Below are 21,397 nucleotides of genomic sequence, written 5' to 3'. Positions count from 1 at the left end.
GGCAGACAAGTGACTGAGTGAAGTTACTACTGTTAAATATGTGAGCACTGAGCCGATCATGCCCCATTGCTGCCATTTATGAAGCCTAACTGTCTGCTGATAACAGTACTGTTGTGCATTTGTATTTTGCATTGGTTATTAATGGTGCATTTACATTAGCTCATGACAACCTTGGCATTCTCACACTTTCAAAGAAAGTTTGACCTCTGCTGCTCTGGGATCTGAGTGACCTGCCTCTCAATTTCTAACCTTCTTCAACTTTCTCTCCTCCTTGAGGAAAGAAGCAATAATTCTGAATGCTAATATTTGTTTTGACAACCTTTAAATTTTTCCATTCACAGTAATGGAATTTTGCCTCCTGAGGCTAAGTGATGGAGATATAATGAAATCCCAGTTTTTTTCTCTTTGACACTAGGAAAGAGGAGTGTACTGGCAGGATGGAAAATGTGAGGGCAGGTCACAAGTTGCACCTGAGTAGTTCAGCCAGTAAGAATATTGTACACAGAAGGCAAGGCCTAGGTTCAAGTCCCAATCTGGTACACTGGAAGCTACAAAACAGCACTCAACCTGGTGTAGTGTGGAATGTTTATTCGTAGTCTCCTTATGTCTGGTATAAAAATTGTAAATGTAATGCACTCGTATTTGCTTGTTAATTAGTGGATGCATTGTTTGATGAAACTGTTATGAAATAATCATTCGATTCAATGCCAATATTTCTTACACAAATATTATATAAGAAACCAACTTCATTTGCTGCACTGGGTTTATGCTTTTTGCTCCCTTTTTTCCCCTGGAGTGTTTTGCTTCTTGTGTATAGTATGTGTATTTCATATTTTTTTTTAAATATAGTAGTAGTTTATAGAATTTGACACATTACTCTCTTAGTCAACATACTTGAGACCTGAAGATAGCTCAAGGGAACTGAAACTGGTCATTAACTGTAGAAATATGATACATTAGAGACGGACAATGAAATTTGTTGTACAACCATTGATTGCAGATTTTCTCCAAAAAAGACAATATCAAATTTGCATCTCAAAACCTTTTCATATTCTTGGTTTCAGCCAAGACACCTTCAACTTTCCTAGAACACTATTTTTCTTTCTTTAAACCCCTAGTACATTCTATGTAGCCAGTAACACAATTTCCATACAAAGTTTTACTGTCAAAAGTACTCTAAAGTATTCTGAGGCAACTGACTGATCTTGAGCTATGCAAATCTTTTTTCCAATGTTGAAGAGCAGGCACAATGGATTGGCTCCTTTCCTGATGACAGTAATACCATGGGTTGCTGCTTCCTACTCGGATTGCATTCAATGGGCTAAGGGCTGTCTTTATATTACAGGAAAATTAAAGAGAAATGTGGAAACCCAAATACTTATGACTACCAGTGGTTGTTGTTTCCAAATTATAATCCTTCTAATTGTACCACATCCAAATTTGTTCAATATTTCCGTTCTTGAAGAAGAGATCTCATCAGTGCAGTTTCTATTGGTCTCCCTCTCTCTATGTATGATAAAGCAAGAGATCAGTGTTCCAGCAATTCTTTTGTGGTATAACAGTAATGTTTTTATCATAATCTCCCGCTGCAATGACATGTCAGCACAAGGCCTTTGTTATTGAGATTATTACACTGAATTTGGAAAATGTCTTTTTCGGATTTTTTCATCGAGTATCTCACTAAAATTTCATGGCCAACTCTATCACTGTGTACTTTAAAAATTGTATTTGAATTCAGCAAAAATGTAAAAGCTTGTTTATACCATTCAAGGGCCTTTCAAGTGCATCCTGTTGCACATAGTATCTTACTGCCAATGATTCACAGCACCCAGCATGTATTTTGGTTTGCAGTCAGTTTTGTTTGTTGGTGCCAATTCAGCAATGTGACGAGCTATGAATACACACACACACATCGATCTTCACGCCAGTTCAAGATTAAAATCACATTTCCTCTCTGTCACTACATAAAATTTTTGGCATTCACGCAAAATATTCTTACTGCACTTGTGAGAGATCAGGTTGAAAACCTGAATGTGAGAACACTTTCGCATGGAGTGAAATGTTTAAGTATACTACATATGCCAACAACTGCTTCACAATGAATTTGCACCTTTCTGTCATTGTGCCACCATTACAGATGTAACATGGTACCTCAACACTTCTTATACAATCACCTGGTATCCCTCCCCCAATAATGTCTAGGCTTATTGCCACATACACTATGTGATCAAAAGTATCTGGACACCTGGCTGAAAATGACTTACAAGTTAGTGGCATCCTCCACTGGTAATGCCAGTATCCAGTATGGTGTTGGCCCACATTTAGCCTTAATGACAGCTTCCACTCTCGCAGACGTACGTTCAATCAGGTGCTGGAAGGTTTCTTGGGGAATGGCAGCCCATTCTTCACGGAGTGCTGCACTGAGGAGAAGTATCGAAGTCAGTCTGTGAGGCCTGGCACGAAGTTGGGGTTCCAAAACATCCCAAAGGTGTTCTATAGGATTCAGGTCAGGACTCTGTGCACTGTCAGTACAGGGATATTATTGTCCTGTAACCACTCCGCCACAGGTCGTACATTATGAACAGGTGCTCGATCGTGTTGAAAGATACAATCACCATCCGCGAATTGCTCTTAAACAGTGGGAAGCAAGAAGGTGCTCAACACACCAATGTAGGCCTGTGCTGTGATAGTGCCACAAGGGGTGTAAGTCCCCCTCCATGAAATACATGACCACAGCATAACATCACTGCCTCCAAATTTTACTGTTGGCACTACACACACTGGAAGATGACGTTCTCTGGGCATTTGCCGTATTCACACCCTGCCATTGGATTGCCACATTGTGTACTGTGGTTCGTCACTCCACACAACATTTTTCCACTGTTCAATCATCCAATGTTTACGCTCCTTACATAAAGTAAGGTGTCGTTTGGCATTTACCGGAGTGATGTGTGGCTTATGAGTAGCCGCTTGATCATGAAATCAAAGTTTTCTCATATTACTTGCAGTGGATCCTGATGCAGTTTGGATTCCTGCTTGATGGTCTGGATACGTCTGCGTATTACAAATTACAACCCTCTTCAACTGTCGGCAGTCTCTGTCAGTCAACAGACAAGGTGGTCAGCCTGTACGCTTTTGTGCTGTATGTGTCCCTTCATTATCACATCGGAAACAGTGGACCTAGGAATGGTTAAGTGTGTGGAAATCTCATGTACAGACATATGACACAAGTGACCCCAATCACCTGACCACGTTCGAAGTGCATGAGCTCCACGGAGTGCCCCTATTCTGCTCTCTCATGATGTCTAATGACTACTGAGGTCGCTGATATGGAGTACCTGGCAGTAGGTGGCAGCACAATGCACCTAATATAAAAAGCGTATATTTTTGGAGGTGTCCGGATACTTTCGATCACATAGTGTAGTAAACAAAAGTAATAAATTTTTAAAATGATTCTATGTTTATTACCTGCAAATGAAGAACCCAAAAACAGTGTAACAAATTTGTCAAAATTCTAATTGAATTCATTTACTAGAGAGAACATATCATCATATACATGATTTCTATTATGATTTCAGATACATTACAGATTTTTAAAAAGTGTGTTCTCCTGCCACCGCTTGGTGAGTAGATTTTTTTACTTTTTTGTATTAAGGTGGCAGTTTGTTAATAAATTACTCTTATTTTAAATGCTTGTGAAGTCTTTGTGATTATTCTTTTATTATCTATTATACTTCTATATGACCTGCTACTGCACGTACCTAGTAACAAATTTGCTTGCATTATCATTTTAATTTCTACCACAATTTTTGCCCTAATTTGAATGTCTGATTTATTTAGGTCTTTTTGGTATTTATATTCAGTTTGTGGTTATCCAAGTTTCTTATCCATTTCTGTCCTTTTCAGAATCTTCTAAAATTAAATCATCACCAACTTGAATACAATGTACATTTTTACTGTTTTAATGTTGAATCTGTTGGTGCTGGTTTCCATTGTTTGTGTTCTACTTTCTATAAGTAAATTACTTGAGGCAAAGAGGGAGGGGAGAGGGGGGTAGGAGAGATGGGAAGAGAGATGGGGGGGGGGGAGCAGTATTAACAGACATCCTCCTATTTTACTCTTTCTTAGTGCCACCTATTTCTGTATAGTCTCAGAATCAATCTTTACTCTCTCCAATCTATTACAATTATATTCCATTTTCCAAACAGTATCTTACAGTCCACTCTATCAACCAACTTCTCTAGACAAATGAATTTGGCATATAATTTCTTGTTTCTTTTGCTTTCCTAAATCCAAATTGGTCTTCTCCTATATGTTGGTTAATTTCGGATTTTAATCTTTCCTTTACAATAGTGAGTACGATTTTTGAGGCACGGCTTACTGACATTAAGGTTCTATAATTGTAACAGTCATTGGACTTTCCTTTCTTACACTGATAACTGTTTGACTTTTTATATATTCCAATGGTAGCATTTCCTCCACAAAACAAACACAAATTTGTACAATTGTTCTTTCACCTCTGCAACATTCTTTAATAATTCAAGAGCTATGTTACACGTTCCAATCACTTGGTTGTTGTTCAAGTTGTTTGAAGTGTAATTTTGACCTGGTAATTAGTGGCCCTACAAATTCATTTTCCACTTATATAATCTGAATTATCTCCATCTTATCCATCATATATTTCTTCACTGCATTCTTTCCATCTTCCTGCCACTTTTCACATTCATATAGACTGTATACTTTCTCGTATGATCTGTAAATATAATGGAAAAATAGGTATCTTAAATTCAGCTTTTGAGGTAGGAGTTGGGAGCGCATCAGCACGGTAGTAACAACAGTAATTATACAAGAAGTACAAACATCTAGGTATATTTCTTGTTTACAGAAAGATACAAAAACTTTCATATAAATGTATAAAATGGACGGAATTGTTACATAACCTTGTACATAAAAGCTTTACTAGTTCAGCAGCTATTACCTAACAACAACATTACAAAATACCTTAATTTTCCATTAGGAACAGGATTACTAAATACATCGATTTTCAGAAAAGTAACATCTTCCAGAGAATTTTAACCAATATATTTCAGCATCCTGAAGGCACATCTTATAACTTTTTAAAATAAATGAAATTTAGCTGACACACTTAAAGGAGAAACAAAAGAACCAATATTTACTCTAATTTCATTTCATGGTTCTTCCTTATCCTGCACTTTCCAAATGACAAGCAATTCTTGTTACAACTATTCATCCCTGGGAATAAGATTCATTTGTTTTTCCTTTATTTCAAATATCTGATTAGAATTGTGCATCCAAAAGCAGGTTCATATAAAAAAAATCTCTGGTGCTTTCCCTAATACACAGAAAATTGTCAATATTACTTTCATACTTGTCACTGTGGCCCCAAGTACAAAAATTTGATTTACCATTAAAGGTAAGAGTACAATAATACTGCAAAAGAATATAGTGTACTGACACAGGAATTTTCAATAAACATGTAAATCAAGAATATAATTATTTTAATGATGATAAAGATGTCTAAAGTTTCTCAGATATCAATATCAAATGTTACTTTTTGTTCCATGTAATGATTTCGTATCTGTTGGACAGACAACCAACAATTTGTGCTAATATTAAACAAACATGAGCAGAACCCCTTGTAGTTTTGCATCATGTGATGATTCCTATCCAGTTTGCTGAAACATGTCGTCATCAGCATAAGTGAAGTGACGGTTTGGCACTAGTATCACAAAGCAGAATGAGAATGTTGTAGTGATTACTTCTTGGCCAGTTAATCTCAATAGTGTTTCTTTCTTTTTAAGATGTAACTTCTATTTATAAAACAGAATAATAAAAATTATAAGTAAGTGAAAACATATGAAAAAATATAGCTTTTACACTTTATTATTCTGTGAACCCTGTTCAACTTAAGGCTGAGATTCTGTGTGAAAAAAAAAATTGTGTATCAAATAACACAATGAAACATAACATTTTCACAAAAATGGTGTGGTCCTTCTAAAATATAGAAATTGTAGTGTACATTCCTGCCATTTGAATTTTACTACTGTGAGTTGATTACATATTTTTCTGAACACTACACCTACTGTATTAGAGGCACTTGCATTTCTTCTTTACAGAATGTTAGTAATGGCAGTATCTCTGTGCAATAGATACCAGAATGAAACTATCACTCTGCAGAGGAGTGTGCGGCAGGAAGTTCCAATAGATACCAGTTTCACTACAGCGATACTTAACAATACGCTGTTTCAGATCAATTGTCAATACAAAATTAACTATGCCAAGCATATTTGCTTCTTGAGTTTGTGTTAACTCTACTGTAAGAAAAGATGTAATGAATGGCAAGACAATACCAAGTATGTTAAAGTAATACGAACAGAGAGTTGCCGCTGTCAGGCGTAAGAAAGGTAAAAATGAATATATTGAAAATTACCAAGTAATTCTTCCTATATCAGGAATTTCTCAGTTTGGCCACCAGAGCTGAACTGTTCCTACATTGACACTACTGTCTACTTATGAACCATAAATGATAACTTCTGAAATCTCATTTATCACTGTAGTAAGCACATCAATTATTATCCTGTAACTGAAATACATGTTTTCTACTGTAACTGGATCACGTCAAAAGTCTCCAAATTCAGTTAATATTATGGTGAATTAATCACTATTTTCGTAGTCAAAGAATCAAAATTTATTTTCTTCAAGTACTTAATTCAAATACTATGAAAATATGACACTAGACATATAAAGTTTTCATGGGCAATGAGGATAAAAGAAAGCTGAATTCAACCCACCAATTACCTTTCTTCTACACGAGAAATTATCAAGAAAAATACACAACTTTGATAAAATTCTACCTGAAATGAATTATTCTCAAAACTATGCATACGATACTTTCTGTTCATATGTTTTGTCTTCCCATTCATACTCTGTTGGTTTTGCTGTGTGTCGTGTTTTGCATATTCTGGGACCATATTTAAGCATGACAATAATAATCCCCAGAATAAACAAGGTAAATACTGTCAGAGCTGGCCAGTAGATATGGAAAGCCATTGCAGATTAGAGATCACTCTCACGCTTTTGAAGTTCCAAATACTCCTGAGGATATTCGGCAGCAATCGGTTTTGAGGGTATATAACACTCCTCAAGTTCTGTAAGGTCAAGTGGTGGCTGATGATGTGGAGTTTTCGTCCAAATTGACACAAGCCAACGATTGCCTGGAAAAACAGCAAACAGTACGTTAGAATTTCACGTACAATGCAACAGTAATTATTAATGCTACACAAAAGTGGACTGAAAGTGGTGAATTACTTAAGACATAAAAAAGTTGCAAATTGACAAAACTGCTACATAGAATACTGTGAAGAGATACCTGGCTATCCATTCCCTCCAATTTGACACCATGGAAGTAAATAAAAGAATGAGCAATGATAACCACTCACTGTCAAATCATTTACTTTAACTACCATGTCCAGGAAGAAATCACACTTTTCTTCTTCTGAACTGCACAACTTTTATGCCCTTTGCAAAACAGGATTTTTCTGTAATTTCACTTATCAGTAGGTGATTCGTGTCTGGACTGCTCTGCAGATGCACATACTATCCTCCTCATACCCTCTTGTGACCAAATTATTCTGCACCTTGGGACTCCTGTTCTTAATCTATTACAGGTTCTTCAATTAGTGTAACTGTCTATTACAGGTTCTTCAATTAGTGTAACTGCAGTTAATTTCTTCCCCTTGGACTGAAGCCCTTCTTGCTTTCTAGCACTTTCTTATGACAATAAAATGCGTGCAACATCTGGGTTGACATGTAATGGTAACATTCGGTACAAAAGACCTTTTTTATACACCAAGTGTCTTGAATTCTCAATCTAGTTGTTCTGTTTCATTTCTCCCACCACTCTGCATGGTTTTAGTGGGGGTGCACTGCCAGTCAAAGGGCAAATCTTTGGGAGTGTAACCAAGTGGACTAACTCATTTAAGGTCACATCCACATGCATGGTGTGAACCAACGGTCCCTAAACTGGTGCCCCATTTTCTCTTATAGAAAAACAGGATCCTAAGACGAATGACTTTGAAGATGGGGATTTTCTCCCCAAGTAGAACTTGTCAGCTTTCTCAAGATGTTTCTAGTGCAGATTTTTCCTTTCAAACCCATTCAAGTATGTTCTAAACCACAGGGCTTGGTCCAGAGTAATTCTCAGATATTTCGGGATGTTACAATGCTGAATTTCCAATTCTCTCCACTTGATATTAAGTTTTCTTTTATTGTCTCCGTTTCTTATGCAGAAAGCACTTACTTGAATCTTTCCTGACTTGACCTTAAGAAGGTTTAGGTCATAATATTCTCCCAAACATTCAAGTCTATTGCTTATTTTGGTTTCAATTTCCTCAAATGTCCTCCCTTGGGCAATCGTGCAGCTGTGTCATTCTCACAGGTAAAACACCTTGGATCTGGAAGAAATGTCTGACTACTCACACAAATATTGTAAGGAACTGGGGGAAACACATTGCCTTGGGATAATCCATTCTTCTGGTTTCTTCAGTGACACCTCTTATCTTGCAGTGTTACGCAGAATCTGCTGCTATGGAGCGAACCTCTGACTACATTTGTTAGCCTGAAACCTTGTTACCTCATACAGCTTTTGGATATTTTTTTGATTCACACTGTCATATGGAGCACTGAGGAATACAAAAGCTGCACCAGTGACTAGTTTTTTCTCATATCCACCTCAGATGTGTTGGATAAGGAGGGTGATTTCATCTCAAATCATATAAGTCATGTCAACTCGTGGTCATGAATTTCTTCAGAAAAAAATATATATTAGATCTCTATATCACAAGTGTTAAGAAATAAAGTATTTTCATTTTATCTTAATTTTTGTAAATGGTACAGCTCTTTGAAAAATGTATATCTTGTAAATAGCTCTTTAAACAACACGGGGGGTGGGGGGTGGGGGGAGGAATATAAAAGTACGGGACACCTGGTATATGTTTTGCGTTAAAGCTCCCTCTTAGTGTCCTGGAATTTAGTTCACACCCGCACACTCATGGGGCTCGTTTAACTTACAAATTTAAGACAAAAATACAAAATTTAAGATAATTTTTCCACTTAATTGTTTTTCTTTTTAGTTTGGAAAGTCACAGAATGCTATCTTTACTGTCATATTACCAGATACTACTGATGTGATTATAAACATATCTTCTCTGCTCCAGATATCTGTATTATGTAAATACTTATTACTAAAAATGTATAAAATTGCATTTTTCTGAATTTACCCAAAAACCCCCATCCGAAAACTTTTGAGAATTACACAAAATACTGTTTGATTAATATGTTAGTAGTCAGTGCAAACACAGTGGGCAATATTTTTGTGTGTAAAGTGTTAAAATTTGTTTGACATTCAGCATATTTCGCATCACTGAATGTTTAGTGTAAAATATACATGTTGGCAAAACTGTTTTCAGTACTCTTCTGTTTATAACAAACGAGTGAGCAATTGCATGTAAACCATTCTGAATCAAGTTTTGTATTTGGTTTGAACTTTTTGTTAGATACAGTGTCAGTTAGGAAGTACAGTAGTGACAGAGGGAGGTGTGTGGACTATTAAAAGAAGACACAAGTAGGTGGTGTTTAAGAAAAGAGAAAAATACTTCACAGTTGTTGAAAATCTGTCACAGGGTGTTTCAGAAGTATCTTGGACCTCAAGTAATGGTATTAGCATCACATCCATTGTGCAGGAATTGCTACACTCACAACAAGAATTAATTTAATGACACCCCACCCGAAAGATCACCTTCACCCGAATGTGAAACTGAAGAAGACAGTTCAGGTGTTTATATTCCTGGGTGTGAAATTGTTGATGTGTTGAATGTTAGCATTTCTGATAAAGCCCCTACTATATCCTCACTTAAACAACCAGCAAAGTTAAGAAGCACTAGAAGAAAACAGTATGTAAAAGAAAAGTAAAAGAAACTGAAACAAGTTTTACACAAGCAACATCTCCAAAACCTTATGAAGTGTATAATGTAGATGTATTTGGCATAGAACCTGAAGATAGTGATATGAGCATGAAATGTGATGTGTGGTTTCCAAACCTAAATACTGCAGCCTCAGCAGCCACCTATACAGTAGTTACTGACACTGATACCAGGTAGCTACTCTAGGCAGCAGATACAGAAATACATACCCACTTCCTAACATTATTTACTTTCAAAAGCTCATAAAATAAAGAATAAGAAAGGTATTTGGGCATGTCCAGATTCTTACTGTGGGCATTTGTTGGAAGATGATAAGCATACTGTTGCTCTGGAAGACTACCTAAGTGATGACAAACATTGCAGCAGGCAAAGTCCTAACCAGGCTGATGTTATCTCTGTTAGTGAAAAAAGATACATGACAAGATCAATAAGAGAAGCATGTCTCCTAATTAAAAAGGAGTGCCCGAATTTAAAAATTGGTCTCACAAAATTCTACTCCTTACCAACAAAATGGGTAAAATGTCAGCCAGTGAAGTAAGTATGCACAAGTATTTAATTTGAAACTTGTTTGTTTCTGCATAAGTAGTGTCACAGGAAAGAAGTACACAGAGATGGACCTGATGTTTTGTGTGTATTTCAAGAGCAGCAAGATAAACGTTGGTTGCAGGAGTGTGCGATGTGTATTGGTGCTGATGTGATGACTGTTGAAGCATTACACCATCAGGATACTGACAATGACATAACCTGTCTATTGTGGGAGGGTGTAGAGGTGGTGAAAAAGCCAGTAAAGGCAAAGAAGTTTGTTACAGAGGTTACACATTGGGACATGAAAGGAATAGCTCACCATCATAGTCAGAGACAGCCCATAGCAGAAGTATTATTGGGCACATCCCAGAATACTGACACATTAGTTCATTTCAACATAGCTGCGAACTAGTCTGTTGCTTTGCAGAACAAAATTGAAAGTTACTACTGGAATGCATCATAGGTATCAATATTCACATGTGTTGCTCACTTCCATGGAACATCACAGTGTTTTGCTGTTGTCAGCAATGACCTCATTCATGACAGTGCACATGCATGCTATGCTGTTAGCATGATAGCTGATGACATAGCATCCAGATGCCATGCATTTCCTAAATGTGTATGTGACTGATGGTGCAGCATCTCATTTTAAAATCTGCTTTAAGCTTTATGAGCTTGGTCCACTCTGTAGTACAGAAATTAAGGCAAAAAAATGGATATTTTCAGCAATAGGTAATGGAAAAAGTGCATGTGGTGGGGTAGTAGGTCTCTGTAAACATCTTGCAACAAGATTTAATACCAGCATGAAGCTCTTGATGCTACAAGAGATGCTACTGTATTTGTACATACCATACCAGCATTAGTAACAAACACGACACTCTTAATTCTAAATGAAAGTACATTAAGGGAATTCTATTAAGAAAGAGAGAAGAGTGGTCTACTATGAAACCAGTGGCAGGAATTCAATCAAACCATTACTGGGTTGCATCCCAGAGTGGCACATATGCTGCAGGAACGGTTCTCCAAGAAATGCAGCCTGTTGTTGTGGTCTTCAGTCCAGCGACTAGTTTGATGCAGCTCTCCATGCTACTCTAACCTGGGCAAGCCTCTTCGTCTTCGAGTAACTACTGCAACCTACATCCGTCTGAATCTGCTGACTGTATTCATCTCTTGGTCTCCCTCTATGATTTTTACCCTCCACATTTCCCTCCAATACTAAACTGGTGATCCCTTGAAGCCTCAGAACATGTCCTACCACCCGATCCCTTCTTCTAGTCAAGTTGTGCCACGAATTCCTCTTCTCCCCAATTCTATTCAGTACCTCCTCATCAGTAATGTGATCTACCCATCTAATCTTCAACATTCTTCTGTAGCTCCATGTTTTGAAAGCTTCAATTCTCTTCTTGTCTAATCTATTCATTGTCCACGTTTCACTTCCATACATGGCTACACTCCATGAAAACTCTTTCAGAAAGGACTTCCTTACAATTAAATCTATATTCCATGTTAACAAATTTCTCTTCTTAAGAAACACTTTCCTTGGCATAGCCAGTCTACATTTTATATCCTCTGTACTTCGACCATAATCAGTTATTTTGCTTCCCAGATAGCAGAACTTAGCTACTACTTTAAGTGTCTTATTTACTAATCTAATTCCCTCGGCATCACCTGATTTAATTCAACTACATTCCATTATCCTTATTTTGCTTTTATTGATGTCAATTGTTACTGTGTGTGAAATGCAGAGACCACAGGATAAATTAGAAGACTTTGTAATGAGCCACTTCATTTCTTGTGTGTATAACAATCAGTGGTGGTTGGGACAGTTAATGTGTGTCTCCCATAAGCTGCAAGATATAACCGTGTGCAAATTCAGCTCGGCTATACAAGTTCAATGAGAAGCAGAAGAAAAAAACAAATGAACTCTTTTCAACGGTGCACTGTTGCTTGTTACATTGTAGGCAATTTTAATTCATGGAAAGTGAGAAAGAAGTACAGTCATGACAGAAGACAATAATAATTTGTGAATAATATCTTAAAAAGAAAAATGGGTATACATATATTCCATATCTCATTTTTTTATAAAATGCTTTCACACAAAATTATGAATTGTTTTCCCACTCATAATGTTGTAAAGTAATTATTTTGATTCAGAAATACCAGTTCTGCATAACATTTACTTAAAACCAGATCAATTTAAAATATTTAAATGTCCATGATTTTTTGACTTGGAGAGTAAAGCTAGGTCTACCTAAAAAAATTTTCACACTTTGTACAGACAAGTATTAACTACTCTGATTGTACATTCCCAAAGTACAATGACCCACTAATGTACCACGAAATTTTTAGAAGATTTAGGAAGGGAGTTTTGGAGAAAATAATTTGTAAATAACCAAAAAATATTTCAGATTCTTTCATGTTTATGTACAAATATTTTGACAGTTCAAGAATTTCTTGCATTAATGTCATAAATGACAGTTAGCAGTCCTTCCACTTGATCATTTCTCAAGACAGTTAACATCCTGTGACTATCTATATTTTCAAAACATAATTTTTAAATTCACAAAAAGTTACAAATTTTCATAGTTTATTAAAAGAAAAAGAAGCTCAGAAGTGTGTATGTATTAATCATGTCTCATAGTATTTGTGTTTGTTTGTGTGTCTATTGACCTGCCAGCGCTTTCGTTCGGTAAGTCACCTCATCTTTGTTTTTATATATAATTTTTCCCACATGGAATGTTTCCTTCTATTATATTGATATCAGTATTGGGAACAAAGTATTTATTGAAAATAAATTCTGATCTCTATCACTTTCAGTTTCTTTATTACAATTTTTCAGTTTTCCCTTTCGTTACGACATTTTCACAAATACCCTTATTTGGAGGGGTCTGTAGCGTTTTAACAAATCACCAGAAAATCAAAATATTGTAATTTTGGATGGGTATCATGTGGAACATACTTTTTTTCAGCAAACTATGAAATAGTGGTGTGACACACTCACTCTTGACCTGTATGGTTTGAGATGAAATCACCCAGGACCTAGCCAGAGCATGACTTCCCTGGCCTAAAACCAACTTGCTCTGAAACAATATTTTCATCTCCATTCGATCAATTCCTGCATTACCTGACAAAAAAAGTGAAGCACCTAGAATGAGAGGAGGAAACGAAATGAGTTTATGGGGTGAGACAGGGGGTGGGTGAGAGAGCGGATATGTGATGATATTTAAGTGATTACAAAATTATGTCAAATTTACAAAAAACTTGGCAGTATGAGCTCACTTAGCAGAATGACTTTACTTCCCCTACAGACTGGATACATGCACTGATTTGACTGAAAAGGGTGTCGTAAGGCCAGCTTCACACTTGTTAGCTTGTCCTCGATACCTGCATACTGGCACTGGGATAGTGTGAGACTGAGTTGGTCCCACACAAGTTCTATCAGATCTGGAGGTCTTGCTATACATATAAGTATCTGAATGGCTAGCAGCAGTTCACAGGTGTGCATGTCGTGTGGGCGAGCATTGTCCTGTTGAACAATGGCACCACGATACTGTCACGAGAGGTAACACATAGATACAGATAGTCTGATGTACAATTGTGTTGTCAGAGTTCCTTCAATCAATACGTCATTACCTGATGGCTCTCCACACCATGAAGTCAGGAGTGATACTGCTGCATCTCTCCAAAACGTTAGAAGAAGGGATCCTCTCAGCAGAGTGCCACAATAGTTACCAAAGGTAGTCACCTGGGGTAGAGCAGAACTGCAATTCATTGCTGAACACCATGTGACACCATTCATCTGCAGCCCTTGCTTCCCAGTCATTGCACCACTCCACACACAGATGTTTCTGTTGTGACATTAGCAACATTCTATGCACGGGACAGGAAATCCATAGTCTGTCTGCTGCTAGTCTTCTACCAATGGTGCAGGATGACACACAATGTAGCAGATAGTCCACTTCTTGTTCTGAGATGGCAGTCACAGACGTGAAAGGGTTAAGATGTGTTTGGTGCATAATAAGGTGATCCAGCCTCATTGTGATCAGACAGGGTCGACGGGAATCTTGCCGACCAGTACGAATTTCAATACTGGGCCACTGTCATGTCACATCCAAATGCCCCACAATTCTGGACATTTTTGCAACTCAAGCCGTATGATGAGGCCACTTTCAAACTCTTTCAGGTGCTGATAACACTGTCTCACACAAGTATGTGGCATCTCTATGATCTTCAGTGTGTTCAGTCAAAATCTGACACTGTTCATGCCACTTATAATGTGCCATGCCTGGAGCAACACATATGCACCCTGGTGGCCATTGTAGTTATCACAGATAATTGCAGCTTTAATAATTAACAAGCCCAGTAATTGAGTGTAAGTGTACAAAATTATGCTGACATTTGAACATGTCTTCTGGCTGCTTCACTCTTTGTCAGGCAGTGTAATCAATATCATTCAAAACAGGCACACAAGGAAGACGTCTTCCTTTAGAACTAACAAACAAAATGGATGCAGTGACAAGCTATCTTTACTCATTCCCCTGTTTGTATTCCAGTACCATACTATTTTGAAATAAACAATATCAACACAAAAAAATATGTGTACTCTTACCTGTATTACTGTCCTTCCAATATTCTTTGTACTTTGAACAGCAGCAAAACACTATATTCAGCAAGAAGAGGAATGCCCCAAAAACAGTGCAAATACCTATTGCAATATAAAATGCCGTGTAATCACCAAACTCTTTCTTGAAAACCACTGGTTCTTTCATGTAATCCTTTGGCTCTTCTAAAATGGACATTTTTCAAACCACTGTTGCATATTCTAAAACAAAAACAAAGCCAATAATGGAGCACAAGAACAATCCTCTGAAGCAACGATAGTTATGTCTCTTAATAGGGTTCTGATTCCGATTTTAAAGAAAAGTGTGAATATAGTGTTTCAGGAAATTAATTATACTCATCTAAATTAAGTATAATACATAGTATCCCATAATAAAAGTACGACAATAATTACTATATTTATTTTACTCATTATGAGATTATTTCTTGCCTCTCAGCTTGTAGCAAAATGAATGGCTTTACTTCATTTCACACTGCCACACTGTTCTCGTTACAGGACTGCAGGTCTCATTTTAATAAAAGTTATGTTCCAAGTTTTTCTAACTAATGCATCATCTTGACTTTGAAATTTATACATTCTGCTATCACATAGTTTAGATGAATATTAGGTAGAGAAATTAATCAATAATCTGCAATGGTCAACTTTTACAATATGCCTACTATTATTGAAAACTGGTCTCTCAGCAAAGCAATGGGTCAAATCAGACAGGGACAACTGTCAATTTGGAGCAAAATGTCATTAACACTTTTACTAAAATTGCCAACATTCAGTTAAACTCCCACTGACACACTAGAGATTTTTTTATCCACAAATTTAATTTCATCAAACATAAAACTGGAGACAACTTCTTCTAAAAACTGCTGTCTAACCAATTTGGAGCAAAATGTCATTAACACTTTTACTAAAATTGCCAACATTCAGTTAAACTCCCACTGACACACTAGAGATTTTTTTATCCACAAATTTAATTTTATCAAACATAAAACTGGAGACAACTTCTTCTAAAAACGGCTGTCTAACCAAACAGATTAACATAGTGAAGGATAAGTATTCAGCGAAGTGTGGTTGGCTGATTATTTATGAAAGATACGTGTATGCTAGTCACCCAATCAACACATTCAAATCTTCTCCCTAATAATGCAGGAAGCTAATTTAAATTGTACCACATTTAATTTAAACCATACCACATTAATGTCCATCCACAGTAAAGCATTGTGGTGCTCAAACACACCCTCTGATTGACAGCTTTACCTTTTATTTTACTTGTCACACATCCACAAGGGAAGGTGTTCTCACCAGAGAAAGATTCCATGTGTCTGGATATTGTGTCCAATAGAGAAGCACAGTAATATCACTCCAAAATTATGAGAAAGCATTGCTGACAGGAACTTACCTTCAGGAGGTGAAATAACAGTAAAGTCAATATACATATCTAAAAGGATATCCAATATCCCAGCTTTAAGAAGTAATAATTCCATCATCAGGGAGGAGAGCGGGAGGGATTGTGGGTGGATAAGAGGTATCCATGTATTGTGAGGCTGAGGGCAAATGGAGCTACCTCATTCACAGCTTTTATGCCATCAGAGCCACTGCTGTTGCTTCACTGTTCTTCCCTTGCTGCTTAACTAGTCTGAAATAAGGAGACTCTGGCTGCAGTCTTTGAGTACAGGAAGTAAAGTTCTGGTGTCACAGCCAGACACTAATTGTTCCGTTTTCATGCTGTAAGTGATGGAAAAAGCCTTACCATCTGCAGTGCTGCAGTCATCTGCAACGGGCAATCTGTTTGATTCAGGTGTGCATATCAGGATACACAACAAGGGTTAGGTCATATTATTACTGACTAGCTTTTTACCCACAGGCTCACCCACATATGCGTATGTCATTTGTATATTGCCCCCCCCCCCCCCCCCCACCCAATGGCAGTGCTGCTTTAAGGCCCATAAGCATTATGTGTAACAAGTTTTGTTGAAATTGATCCAGTTGTGTAAGTGAAGATGTGGAACACACACATACTTTATATGACACAGATTTCTCACTCAATCTCATCCCCCCCCCCCCCCCCCCCGAACCAATTGGCACTGTCGCTTTGACTTCAATTGGGTGCTTACTTATCGACGTAGTACACTTCTTTTGCCCAGATGCCAATGACAAAAGTAATGTGATTCTTCACCACCAGGTCTTGGCTGGTGCTTGTGCCCTCAATGCTTTGCCAACTTGAAAAAAGGTTCTTGGGCCTTCCACCAACAGTGAACACTATCACTTGAATACAGTATGGAGCACTATGATCAAACATAGGCGCCCCCCCCCCCCCCTCCGACTATCCAACACAATCTACTGGAGCCTCAGCAAGAGGCAAATACATGTTGAAACACACATCAACACCTGCTTCGATTCTGTCACAATGATGGGAATGTAGTAATAAGGAATGGGAGATGAATATATAACTCAGATAGGAATATGTTCATTCATGGCTAACAAGCTGCAAACACATAAGGGAAAAAGCAACATACATCCTATAGATGAAAACAACTGAAGACAAAAACAACTATCACTGGAAGATCAGAACCAAGAACAGGTTACACCAATGAGAAACTCATGAAAATTACATAATCGTCAGTCTGAATGAAAATGATGTGAAACTGTTCAACATAATCTATATTCTTGTTTTGTCTCTTTTGTTTCAAATGGAAATAAATTATGTTCTTCTCTCACTGTATTCTGCTTAACTTCCATTTTAAAAGGTGTATGCACAAGGTTAAACACCAATGAAAGAAACAATCTGAAACTATGGTTGCGATGACAGAGTCATCTGTGACGTAACCGGAGTTCTAGGTTTGACTGGATGGTCACAATTTGACTGGGAACTGATGAACTCAATATGAAATAAAGGTTGTGGTAACCAGTTGGTGTGTAGTGTAACCATTATTATACCTTCATTGGTGGCAACAATCACTCTATATTTAATACACAGTTATAATAAAATGTGAACTTTACTTAGTGATTGGTTCAGCCATTAACCCTCGCAATACCATTGCGGAGAGGGCGGGGGGAGGGGGGGGGGGGTAGCTTATGCCCACCTTTAGAAAAAAGTAGCCTATTATAATTCTATCAGTTTTCTCATTCTTTTAAAATTCTGAAAAAAGTTTGTTGTTTTAATGAATTATTCTGCCAGATTCCATATGTGTATTAAATTTTTCAATTAAATTTAACCCAAAAATTTAAGTCTCAGTAGCAGATTCACTTCCTGCAATGAAAGTTGTATTCATTATTTCCAGTTTCAGGGTCTTACTTTCACGCCAGTATCTCTTTAAAAAGTATGTTGAGAGTAATAGTAAACAACAATCAAAATTTACATTTTTTATGGTGGTCAAACTTGGTTCTACACATTACTGAAAATCTGTTGATATTGCTATGAATGTTTTAACCGGTATTTTCAGTTTCTGGACCCTGATTACATATCAGAAACTCTTTAAAAAGTATTTTGTTAATGTAATTCAACAACAATTAATGAATTTGGTTTGTTTTAGTGTTGGCACAAAGTACTCCTCCTGGGTAATGCAGGTTATGGAAGTCTTGGCATTTCTAGGGTTAATAATTACAGAACAAATCTGTTACTGTCATCAGTCCAAGATAAACTGAGGAACATTGTATTACATAAGAGAGAAATGCTAGTTTTGATCTATATTATACACATGTACAAGTCTGCCTCAGTGTGTGTGTGTAAAGCTAAACTTGTATGGCACTCTTTTCATGGTGTCTGCTGGCAACTCAACATCTCCTCTATATGGTGAGTAGCACTATTTCTTTTTCATAATATTCTACATAAATTATGATAAATACAAAGTGGGGCTTACACAAGTAATGTGACAGAAAGAAAGCAAAATATGAGTATCTTTGTGTGCAATTCCATATGGCATTAATTAAGAAAGGAAATAGTGTGACTGACAAAGTTGTTAATTGCAACAACTCGCATATGTGATTACAGTGTCTGGTAAGCATCACTGTATCATTGGTCTACAAATTTTAAGTGCCTCCCATTCTATTAATACTCTTTAATACAAAATACTCAAAACTTTTAATGTCTTGCTACAAATTCCAGCTTATGATACCATACTCTGCTACCAAACTAGTGAAACTGGAGCTTAATTAATAAACTTAAATTACCAATCTGCCATCAATATTTTGCAATATGTGCTACAGTACTTTCTAAACAGCCACGTCACGGAGACTGTTTTCTAATGAAATTGATTTAAACTATAGAATGTCATGTGTCTGCATGAAATCTACTCAACAATTTGGAAGAACTTAGTATTTCAGGGATCTATGAAATTGTAACTGCGGTGGGGTGGCGGGATTGGTGTGTTCGCATGTGTGTATATTATTGTTCTTACAGCGCTTGAGGGTTATACAGCCGGGACACAAGCATAATCCATATTCCATTTCAATAACTGTAAATTTGTTGGAGACATCCATAGTGTATTAACGATGCACTGTGCTTAAAATTGTAATCAATCATCGACTATAAAATTCATTAATTTATTTAACAGTCCAGTTTTCGTATATTAATTGGCGGTAGATTCCACATCACTAATATAGAAAATTTAAAAACTTAAGAGTTCGACGCACAGTCATCCGTCCACTTTCTTTCATGTTACGTTTTATTTACATTTTGATGGCATACCAATGAGCAAACGTCTTACCAGCTCTTAGCAAACAATTTCTATGCATAGAGTGAATCGCTAGCGTGACGAAAACAAATTCATGTAAAACTTACAAAACATTTCCACCAAAATTCGTAATAACAAACTCCACCACGACCTACATCTCAATAAGCATCAACCACCGCCCTAACAAGTAACAACGCCCAACAGTAGAGTGACCAACCTACGGAAAAAATACATTAGTCATTAATATCTATAAACATGCTAATGGGAAACACCGGAATCTGAGGCTCTTAGTTTTAAAAATTACAGTCCTTCCGCATTTCTATTTGTTTATTTTCTATCAGAATTACTATGTAATCTGGTTCGACTCACACTACACGGAAGACAAGGAAACGTCAAAACTGGCGGCATTCAACGAAACGGAACGTTAACGTTATTGGGGAAAAAAGACTTGACGCTGACGGGGGAGGGGGGTAGCGTCGTCTACATATCGAATGTTAACCCATTTTTGTGTTCTCGCTCACTCAATTCATAATATGAACCAGAACCACACTAACATAAACAGTCTGACAGTCACTACTGTGAAAATTGTTGCCACCTGACGGTTGGTGGGACCATGGGCGCCGACTTATAAAAAATATTAGGGGGTCCATACTGGGGTCTTGTCCCGGGAAATTTTCTAAATTTTAGATGAAAAATAGTGAGTTTTAAAGCTTAAGCATTATAGATTCATATGATCAACATTAGAACCCTGCAAACTGGACTCTCGATAACTCGACAAGCCGACACATTTTTTGACTTTGAAAGAAGAAACAAAACATAAACACGCACGGAATTTTCGTAAAAAGCTAATTTAATTTACAGTAATAATAATGTGTATAGACTTTTACAGAGCAGTGACCATATAGCTCGCGATTAAAGAATCCTTAACTATCATTAAACATAAAATATTGCTGTCACACAGTAATAGCACTTTGATTAATGAGTGAAACAGCTGATTTAAGCTTCCTTTGAATAAGGCTCAGTGTTCATTAAATAGAAACAATACTCAAAGTTAATGCTTTAACACAATTAATAAAGTTAATACAGTATGCCTAATACTTTCAGTCAAAAAGTATGTAAACAGCAGGTTTTAATTGGGTCTTACACCCTAAAAATGTTTAAGTCTTTGAAAATATCTAATGCAGTACTATAGTAATACAGTACTAAATTAGTAATATTATTTCGAAAATGAAAATTTAACATTATGTATGTATTTAATTCTCTATTTTATAAAGATTTTTAATATTGCTCTAAATGCCATTATTAGGGCTAGTGTGTGTTTGGAAAGATGCAAATGTCGACCGTCTGACTGGATTACTGAATGTGAAGTCGTTGATGACTGGTCAGATATCCAAAACATCTCGGTGGGCATAAAGAACAGCCAAGTTGTTCAATTGCTTCTGTACCATTGTTGATCGGAGATATGAATTCAGATGTCTAAGGGTGCTAAATGACCTTTCTGCTGTTGCTGCCTTGATTGGAACTACTTTGAAAAGCTTAATGCACTTCACTACTTCAAATAACATTTCTCCAACTACAGCACT

At 36.8% G+C, this 21,397-nt stretch overlaps 1 protein-coding gene across 2 annotated transcripts; it reads right to left on the bottom strand.

Annotated features, from left to right (window-relative positions):
* Nucleotides 1-6,939: 6,939 nt before the first annotated feature.
* Nucleotides 6,940-20,314, bottom strand: LOC124794950. Of its 2 annotated transcripts, none has more exons than XM_047258664.1 (3): nt 20,184-20,314; nt 15,136-15,348; nt 6,940-7,235 (listed from the first exon to the last, which is right to left on the bottom strand). In XM_047258664.1, exons 2-3 carry the CDS (start codon nt 15,323-15,325, stop codon nt 7,078-7,080), a joined length of 348 nt encoding a protein of 115 aa, XP_047114620.1. In that variant the 5' UTR covers nt 15,326-15,348; nt 20,184-20,314; the 3' UTR covers nt 6,940-7,077. The 2 variants fall into 2 exon arrangements, with proteins under 2 accessions (XP_047114620.1, XP_047114619.1); XM_047258663.1 differs by lacking the exon at nt 20,184-20,314 and adding an exon at nt 19,922-20,049.
* Between the last annotated feature and the right edge of the window lie 1,083 nt (nt 20,315-21,397).

This window comes from Schistocerca piceifrons, chromosome 4 (assembly GCF_021461385.2).
Source record: "Schistocerca piceifrons isolate TAMUIC-IGC-003096 chromosome 4, iqSchPice1.1, whole genome shotgun sequence".
Classification (NCBI taxonomy): Eukaryota; Metazoa; Arthropoda; class Insecta; order Orthoptera; family Acrididae; genus Schistocerca; species Schistocerca piceifrons.
This window is presented reverse-complemented; position numbering and strand designations above follow the sequence as displayed.

Bases quoted from the DNA above. Each gene is read 5' to 3' on its own strand.
- LOC124794950 (XM_047258664.1), bottom strand. From the start codon at position 15,325: ATGTCCATTTTAGAAGAGCCAAAGGATTACATGAAAGAACCAGTGGTT. The intron at 7,236-15,135 runs GTAAGAGTACAC...CTGTTTTTCCAG, and splicing joins TTGGAAGGACAGTAATACAG to GCAATCGTTGGCTTGTGTCA.